At 34.3% G+C, this 10,235-nt stretch overlaps 1 protein-coding gene across 1 annotated transcript; it reads left to right on the top strand.

Moving 5' to 3' along the window:
* Window positions 1–215: 215 nt before the first annotated feature.
* LOC123884480 (protein REVEILLE 5-like) lies at window positions 216–7,941 on the top strand. The gene is made up of 8 exons (XM_045933572.1): window positions 216–692; window positions 3,422–3,479; window positions 4,232–4,355; window positions 4,449–4,625; window positions 4,718–4,852; window positions 6,508–6,617; window positions 6,763–6,822; window positions 7,224–7,941. Exons 1-8 carry the CDS (start codon window positions 469–471, stop codon window positions 7,329–7,331), a joined length of 996 nt encoding a protein of 331 aa, XP_045789528.1. The 5' UTR covers window positions 216–468; the 3' UTR covers window positions 7,332–7,941.
* Window positions 7,942–10,235: the final 2,294 nt, after the last annotated feature.

Here is a 10,235-nt window from a genome sequence, read left to right as displayed (position 1 = left end):
GATTAAATAAGGATATATTAGGAATAATAGTATTAATTAGTTTAAAAATAATTGACTTTTGCTTATATTTATATCCAAAATTTAAAGTGTTTTTTTTTATTATATTTGTGTCCGGAGTAATAACTTATAATTCTATCGATTCTGAAATAAATGATTATTCCTTTGCTTGAAATAAATGGTTATTAATGATTAAAGAATTGAAAGATAGAACACTTATCGATCATTGAAGGAGGAAAGAAAACAACCGTCATTGACTCATTGGTACTATGGTGACATACTACGTGTACACACAGGGACTGCAAACAAGAGACAAGGTCAAAACAGTCATTTAAAAACTTCTAGAATCCATATAAATTTCCCGAATACTGCGAACAGAAGCAAACAGAGTACAACAAGAACGGTTAACAACAGCAACAGAAAAAAACACTAACACGCACACGAAAATTCGAAATTACGCTTTTCGAATTAATGGTATCAGTGAACCCTAATCCAGCACAAGGTTTCCATTTCTTCGATCCTTCAAACATGGGTCTTCCTGGCGTCAACAATCTTCCGCCGCCACCGCCGTCACATACTAGCGCCGCTGCTACTGAGGATCCGAGTAAGAAGATCCGAAAACCATACACGATTACTAAATCTAGAGAGAGTTGGACTGATCAGGAGCATGAGAAGTTTCTAGAAGCTCTCCAATTGTAAGTTTCTGGATCGATTTTGGATTGTTATTATTTGAGGAAAATGATTAAGTTGTTGTGAATTTCGATGTTGTTGAGCTTTTTTGATGATTAGAGTTGATTCATTGGTTGTGAATTAGGAATTTTAATTCGGTAAGTACTAACTAGTTATGAATAATGATTTTTTTATGATCAAAATTGTTTTTTTTTAATTGGGGGTTTCCCAAAATTTCACCCTACTTTATCAAAAAATGATATTTGATATCATTTTCTTATTAATTTATCACTGGTATTCTATTCACGAGAGTTGGGATTTTAGTTGTACGAAGCACGTGCAAAGACATACCTGACACGACACTGACACGTTGACACCGATGATTATTTGAGAAATTTAATGTAATTATAGGTGTTGGTGTTTTGTTGAATCGTGTCGCTATGGCTAACCTAAGGAGTGTCCGTGTTTTATAGTTTTAGTTTATGTAAGTGGCTTGAGAAAAGAAACTATTGTGCAATATGGGAGAATACTTAATCCAACTACTGTAGGCCATGGATTAAGTTAATGATTTGAAAGATGGATTGTAAGTATTAGCGAAGAATAATGGTTTTTGATGATCAAAATTGGTTTCTTTATTGGGTTTTTCCCAAAATTTATCCTACTTTGTCAAAAAATGATATTTGATATAGTCTGGTTATTACTGGTATTCTATTCACAAGATTAGGGATTTTTGTTCTATGAAGCACGGACACCGGACACAACAAGATGATAATAATTTGAGAAAATGACATGGTTTGATGCAATCATTGGTGTCGGTGGTGTCGACACGTGTCGGACACCGGAACATGCTTAATCTGAGGAGTGTCCATACTTCATAGTTACAGTTTAGGTAAGTGTCTTGAGAAAAGAAACTACTGTGGGATGTGGGAGAATACATAATCCAACTACTACCGTAGGCTGGGAATTAGGTTAATGATTTGAAAGATGGATTGTAAGTATTATAGTTTATAGAAATTTAAGTTGTCCTTTATTTTGAGGTTACGGGCTTATGGCCTCACGTGTTTATGGTTTATTTACAGGCGAGTGCTATCATGCACAAGTCACTTAAGTTGTGCACAATACACAGCCTTTTTTACACCTTTGAAATCTGAAGTCTAACTAGATCTACCATGAACCCACTCTACCAGATTTTTCTCTTTATACATTGCCAAAAAAAATGACGTCATCCTTCTCCCCCCACAACGCCTGAGTAATGCTGGCAATTCTTTCATGAGATAACCTTTCTTTATTTTCCTTAAAAAAATAACATTCTTTATTCAAAACCACGGATTTGAAAGAAAAAAAAAACATGTTTACACATTCAAAAATAAGCTAACTAGAAATATATCTTTTTCAAAAATCAAACGAACTTGGGCGCAAAAAAATCAAACGAACTCTAAAAAAATAAGAACCCAAAACCACACCGGAAGGGGAAAAAAATCCTTTTTTCCATAGTTTTGTTTACCAAACAAAAAATAAACAAAAAATAAAAATAGTTTGAAACTTAAACCATATATGGTGCATTGGGCAGATTAGGCACATATATTCATTAATTTATGTTCGAATCTTGTAGATTTGATACAGAGGAAGGTTGGTCAAAGATCTTTCATTTTTTTCCAATGGGTTAATAGCGGGGATGAGCGTTCAGCGCAACTAGGGTTTGATAAGATGAAGGTGTATGTGGAGAGGAATGTAACAATGCGGTGACGAATGGCCATCCTGAGTGACAGGAACAGAGATGAGAGAGAGAGAGAGCGAGAGAGAGAGAGAGAGATTGGGTGACGAATGGCCGTCGTGGGTGACAGGAACAAAGATGAGAGAGAGAGAGACCACAATATTATTATAAGGATTTTTTTTTTTAAGAACTCGGTATCCGTCCCAAGGACCGACTAATCCGAGGGGACCAATCCCACCGTCCACTTGTGGGGGCCCCGTTTAAAGCCAAAGCCAACACCACTAAGCCAACCCAAGTGGGTTATTATAAGGAATACTAAAATTTATTTTTGCACCGTGAAAGACTTAGTGAGGTGTTTCATTTTAGGCAAAGCCTTATTTACAACGTCTTTTGCTTTAGACTGTTCAACAACAATAATGATACTAACTTCTTTGAGTCTTTATCTGTTAAGGATACATCATCAAACAAGTGTCACTGCTTGAAGTTAACACCTAAGTTTTAATGCTGCTCCGGCAGATTCTCTAATGGAATGCGTGTTAGATGGACTATTAAATTGTTATGTGAATGCATGAATGGAGATGTGAGGAAACACCTGTTAATATCGAAGAGTTTGTTTTGTTATCTAATTTTAAATAATGGATTTCAGTTCATCTACATTAATATTTTTTATAGCTTGCAGATTCTTTGAGGATTAATAATTGAAACAATTAGGTTTTTTGATTATTTAGAAACTCTGTGGTTGCATAATCCATCACGTTGAGAAAAGTATCAGAAAAAATGGTCGAGGATGTGTTTAGGGCAAGGCAATCCATAGCATTATCATTCTACCGTTTGTGAGCGTAGGTTGTAGTAGATTGTGTTATCTATTAAGTGCTATACCATGTTTTGTAAATACATCATCTGAGCCTAAAAAATAATAAAGAATCCCGCAGCCCCTTGGCCACCCCTGTTGATTGCTTTTCAAAATCAATGTATTGTGGTATCTGATTAAATGGTTTATTTTTGCTCATTTTCTTCTGTGTTTCTGATGATTGATTTCAGATTCGATCGTGACTGGAAGAAGATTGAAGCCTTTGTTGGTTCGAAAACAGTTATCCAGGTAATTATCATAAAATTCAAAGGGAAACAAAGAACAAGTTACTATTGGACGATAGATGGTTTTGGTTTCTTTTAAAGCATTTAAATATTTAAAATGAAATTTATTCAGTATTTCATATTATTCTTGAATTCTTGAATTCCATACTACTCCCTCCATGGCTCCATCTCATATTAGTTAGCTGACCTGTTTGACCATTTCACACAATTTGAGAAAAGTGTAATAATTAAAGAGAGACTGTGACTTTTACTTAATTGCATTTGTGTCATCTATTTTGGGACGGAGGGAGTATATATTTGGTGAAACTTATTCAGTGTCATTACTGTATATTATACTTGAATGAAACAGTGATATGATGATTTCCAAAGCATTGTTTAGGGATTTGTGAATTATGTTCTTTTTCATATCTTCCCTTAGTAGCATTCCAGTTCGATTTTCGTGAAAACAGACCAATAAGTACATATCTAAGTCTAGATTTTTTTGCATTATAATGAATTGTAATTTATTCATCATATGTTTTTCTTCAAAAACCTAAAAACTGATGATGGGTTAAGAACATAAACCTGTGATTTTTCATGTTTGTTGCATGGTTAATTAAGTAGAAAAGAAAGGAGATAAATTCATTAATGCATCTTTAATTATGTAATGATTATAGTGTTTATTTTATGAATTTTCTTATAATGAATTTGTTGACATTCATTATATGTTCCTCAAATTCTCTCTTCACCCTTCTATGTATAATTATTTTTTTGTAGATACGAAGTCATGCACAGAAGTATTTTCTCAAAGTTCAGAAGAGTGGAACAAGTGAACATGTACCTCCTCCTCGGCCAAAGAGAAAAGCTGCTCACCCATACCCTCAAAAAGCTCCCAAAAACGGTAAGTACATTCAAATACATTTAATTTACCAGTGGCCTTAGTCTGTTGTATGAATTGTGGAATAACACTGGTTTTTAATTTTATATTTATCAGCTCCTACTGCATCCCAAGTCATGGGTCCATTGCAATCTTCAGCTGCTTTTGTTGACCCAGCATACATTTATAGCACAGATTCATCATCTGTGCTTGGAACACCAGTTACTAGTCTGCCTTTATCATCTTGGAATCATAATGCTGCACCACCAGCCAGTGTGCCACAAGTGGCTACAGGTTTTGTTTGTTCTGAACACCACTTTCTTTTTTATAGGATGAATTTGGGAATTGGGGAAGTTATGCTAACTATGAAAGTTTTTGTTTGTTAGATGACACGGGATGGACTGGATCTGGACAAGCTGTTCCTCTTAATTGTTGCTATAGCAGCAGTAATGAGAGCGCTCGTGCAGCTGGGCCAAGTAGTAAAGGGATCAATCAAGGCAACGTGGGCAAGCCAGTTAAAGGTTATAATGCTTCTTTATATCGAATTTGAACTTGATTCTGCTTGAAATTAACACAATAGCATAATGAAAAATCTTATATTGAATCCTATTCCTATGGTTGTTTGTTATAGTGTTGCGCTTCTTGAGATTTGGCCGAATTAAAATACAATCAAATCCTGAAAACCATAGTTCTGTTGTAAAAAGTGATGTTTCTGAGATGATTTTGTTTTGATATCGCCCAATTGTTTGTCTTATTTATGCAGTTATGAAAGTTTTCTACTAGAGTCAACTAGTGAAAATTGAATCTTTTCATTTAATAGGATATTAACAAATATAAGAAGGAATTTGTGCATAAGTTTTTTATCAGTTAGACCAGGCTTATTTCATTGAAATCTAGTATGCCCATGCTGAACCCCATACGTGCTTGGCCAAAGAAATTACCGTCTTTGAAGTCTCAATCTTGCACAACAATTTTAACAGTTTCATATCACTACAGTAGGGGTTGGTGGCCGGGAGAGGGGAAGCGGATATTGAAGTACATACTTCAATGTTAATTTTTTCATTTTATTGTGATTTACATGATACTGATAGGCTCTGAACATAAATCTATGCAAGTACAGTCATTAGTCAAATTGAACTGAACATGAGGGTGATTTCTCCATGGCCCAAAATACAGGCTGATGATAATATGGATTTCAATTAAATGTATCTATGATCAAGGAGCAAAAACAATGTTGGATTACAAGTTTTGGAATGAGTTATTTTTAAGAAGATATTAGGAAACATGCATAAGGAATGTCACGGTGTTCCTTGAACCACACTGAACTTAAACCCAAAAGCTACAACTGTTTTGCTGAGGGGGGAGGAGAAAAAGTAAAATTATGAACTTCTGCAAGGCAGTGCCTCACATAAAGCGAAATAGTTCAGAGTTGGTTTTGATGTTACTGTTAGAGTTTCACACCGACTACAGATATGACTGCAGTGCTTATAAAGTTTTTGGGTAAATTCTAAGATGGAATTAGAGCCTACTCTAGATCTGTTGTTTGATCACCTACAGATTTCTGCTCCTGCAAACTTCATGCTCTAGATGTTTGGGTTTGGGCGTGAAGGGGTGTGTTGTGTTGTAGATTCTGTGTTGATTAGTAATATAGCCAAAGTAGTGATTATAAGTGAAGGACAACTCTCATCCCATGAGGTGGGCCAGGACCCTAAATCCAACCTATGCATTAGCATTTTGATGTTTGGTTGTTTTTGTTTAAGTGACGAGAAGGGCTGGGCGAGAAGTGTTTGATACAACACACCTGGACCTTACAAAATAGAGATTATGAGTTGTTTCCTATTATGAAACAACACACCTGGACCTTATAAAATAAAGATTATGAGTTGTTTCCCATTATGAATTCACTGGCTGGAGTGAGCAGTGCATATAAACAAGTTCTTGTCATTTTTCCTAACATTAATACTTTAGCAGTATATTTTAGTCATTTACATCACTGTATGATTGTTGCATAATGTTATGTATGAATAACTAGTAACGTTTATTACTATTAATATTTTTCTTATATTTTGGCATGCTAGTTGTCTGATGTGATTGTTAAGCATCTGTTTTGTTAGATATTCATGGTTCATTGGTTCATTGGTTCTTTCCTTACTACTGTTTCACCTTCTCTGTGCAGTCATGCCAGATTTTGCACAAGTATACAACTTCATTGGCAGTGTATTTGATCCAAATTCAACTAATCACCTACACAGACTAAAGCAGATGGACCCCATAAATGTTGAAACGGTAATTGATATAAAGTCCTTTCTTTGCGTCCATACCATTATTTTTTCTTTTAGCCGTGTGCAGGTCCATGGTTTGGAAAGGGAATCTAATGTTTGTTATTTCATTTCTTGTCTGCCTGAGTAATTTACACGGTCCTATTGTGCAGGCACTGTTGTTGATGAGAAACCTCTCCATTAATTTAACTAGTCCTGAATTTGAGGATCATGTAAGTTTTATTTCCTCTAGGTTCTGTTTTTTCTCTTGGCATTTTGATTTTACCAACAGACTACGTAGCTGCTGCACGCATCAACTTAGATGCCTCTGTCATCTTTTACTCTGCTATTTTTTATTATATATCAATTATATAATATGACGAGATATGAGATTATACAAAATTGCTTTATTCTTTTAAAGCAACCAAAGTACATTAATTTACAACACACTAAGAGAGAGAGGGTTTGCGTGTTATGATTGTTTTCTTATCATAGTGCAAGATCTATTCTCATTGCCATTCTGCTTGACAAAAGTCTATTACCATTACCATCATCGATTTCATTTTACTTTTCAAAATATAACTGCATCATAGCCTACTGACTGATCTGTTCACTAAACATTTAATCAATGCAGAAGAGGCTACTGTCATCATATGATCCTGATGGTGAGAAGGCAAAGTTTGCTAATCCAAGCAGCAAATCCGTGACTGTTAAATCCGAAAATGCTGTTCTGTCTGCTTAGGGTGTTACCAGTGGTTTGTCTTGAAGATGGCTTTCAAATTTATTTTCTGAATGCATATAGTGGGAGAAAGAGGAGCCGACGACAAAAGGTTTTGGTAAAAACAATTGTAGAGTGTAGATGGTTGCATCATGCTTGTACAACCTATGTATATGCCTTTTGGATAGATTTCTTGTCTGTCTGTCCCAGGCATTGGCTAGATAGTTAATAGTATCCTAGTATTTCGTGTGGACTATTCGTATAACTTACGAAGATGGTTGTGCTTAGAATGCGGGACAATTAGTGTCCTGTTTAGGTTACCCGTGGAGGCTTTACTGTACAGTTTGTTGAGTGCTTTTAAGGGTGTCATGCCTTGAAGCTTCTTTCTAATATTAGTACGGAAGAGTGGTGTTAGGATTTTTTATTTATTTTTAAACAAGTGGTGTTAGGATTTAGGAGGTGCTGTCTGTTATGTATATAAACCAATAAAACAGTACGGTGGATAAGTTTTAGTTTTATTTTCGTGCATTGTGAATACTTGAATAAGGCTAAGGTCATCTTAACTAGTTATCAGAAATTCCATGCCGTGACAGGTTGGTTATTCTGATTCGAACAAATCAGAGTCCTTTGAAAATTTGATGTTCTTTGCACTGGTCATTACAAATAGAATATGTTATAACTTAGATACTGTTAAAATTTATAAATTTCTTAACTTACAAATTTTTATGTTAATTGTAATTATTGGTAAAATACATTCTATTAGGGGTTGTGACTGGTGGGTTTGGTTTGATTTTAACTTGAAAAAAAATCGAACTAATGAAAAAGTGATTGCTTTGGTTCGGTTTTATGCAAATCGTGACCGAACTAACCCACAGATAAAATGCAAGTGATGTGATCAGTTCAGCTTAAAATCAAAAGTGATTATGCTTTGGTTCGGTTGTATGCAAATTTTGTGACCGAACTAACCCGATAAAATACAAGTGATGTAAGTCAACCAAATGACAAGGAGGATGATAAAGAAGGCCAAATAAATGGAATGGCTGGACAGTGAAGGCGACATAGTTTTTTATAACGTCTTTTAATTTAAGGGCAATGTTAACTTGTGCATCTAAGGCACATGATAAGGAGCAATAAATGTGTGTTGGTCCCACTTATTTTATTTTGAACATAGGGGAAATTGATTTCAGTCTAATAAATATAAAAAAAGGGAAAAGCTAACTTGTGTCCTTAAGGCACTTGTTAGTGCACTATAGATAGTAATTTTGTATGAAAAGTTATATTTTGTCAAAATTACCCTCACATCCTGTAACACAACATACGTGATTTGTTTCTCCCCTCTTTCGTTTCCCAACAGCTGCTTCCTACACCTTATTCTTCTTCCTCTGATAATGGCTGCCACCACATCGTGTTCTCCGGCTATCTCCGTCATCTCTGAAATCAAAACCTAGACATTGTACTTAGAAGTGTGAACTTCTAACAAGTTAATTTGAAAGATAAGATTGTGAGAACTAGTTTTGTGAATTGAGGAACACTACAGAGTAGAATCCTAGGAGTGGACATCAACACAATAATAGTAATAAGATAATGAAAGATTAAGGTGAAGCATGTCATGTGCACTAGTTTGACAAGTAAGAATGTAAAATGCCAAGATAATATGTATTTACATAAAGTAACAAGTCTGTTTTGGAACTCAAGTAAATTCTAGCAGAGCCGGCCTGCACACATGTGCGGGAAGTGCGATGGTATCGGGCCTCAAAATTTTGAGGGGCTCAACTCAAAATTTTGAGATCCTATAATATTACTTATATATTATTTATACCCATAAAATATCAGATGTATATTAATAGGTTAAATTTTAGGTCCTAAAATAATAGTTATATATTATTAATGTTCATAAAATATCATATGAGTATCAATAGATTAGTTATCTATACTCGGAAATATAGTTCTAGTTCATTTTAATCTTTGCATAAAATTTAATCTTAGATTAAGATGTTCCTTTTTGACGTTATATACAAAGATAATTATTTTGTATTTCTTGTTCTATTTAATTATTTAATGCAATTGGTTTAATATTGATAATTTATATGATTACAAGAATAAAAATGATTTTTTTTTATATTATATACAATTTCAATCGATAATTTTTTTTATAAAAAAATTATATTTTTTTTATTAAGGTGTCACTTTTAAATTTTGCACAGAGTCTCCTAAAACTCAGAGACGCCTCAATTTCTAGGAGTGAACTTTTTTTATTATTTTATTATTACAGGTGAATGACTTCTACTAATGATGAATGCGATTCTAGTGGAAAACATTAGTGCGACCCTGTTGGAACAAATAACACAATGTTGTGTGAATTAAAAATAAAATTTTGAGTCGCACATCAGATAGTAGAGCATGGTAGTATGGGCAATAGTTAATATGTATAAGCCTTTTCTTATGTATGGTGCATAAGTCATTCACAGCCATCAGATGATTTTACACCTGTAATAATCATAACTGAAGAACTTTCTATTTTTGCTTGCTCAATTTTGGCCACATTTTATATGCGATTCGATCACCGATTTTGAAAACTAATACCGGAAACATTCATAAAATCGAACGACGATCACAACGGTATAAAGAACGTCAAGTTTCGTTGATTATTGAGGGAGAACGAACCGGGTCGACGAACCGGGTCGTCGCGACCCGTTTCTGCAGAAAATGGGTGAGGAAGATGATGAACAGTCACGTTTCTGCCAAGGAGACTCCAAATTTTTTTATTGTTTTTACAGAAAAATAGTAAATAATTTTCTGGGAATTTTGGGACCAGTTAGGTATTTTTCTGAGACCTTTAACTATTTTTAGTTAATTAAATTAGGTAAATATACTTTTATAAATATCAGATATTAATAAAATTTTCCCAAAATTTTATTTAGGGTATTT

This window comes from Trifolium pratense, linkage group LG5 (assembly GCF_020283565.1).
Source record: "Trifolium pratense cultivar HEN17-A07 linkage group LG5, ARS_RC_1.1, whole genome shotgun sequence".
Lineage (NCBI taxonomy): Eukaryota > Viridiplantae > Streptophyta > Magnoliopsida > Fabales > Fabaceae > Trifolium > Trifolium pratense.
Note: the sequence above shows the minus strand (reverse complement) of the source record. Positions and strands in the feature narration are given on the sequence as shown.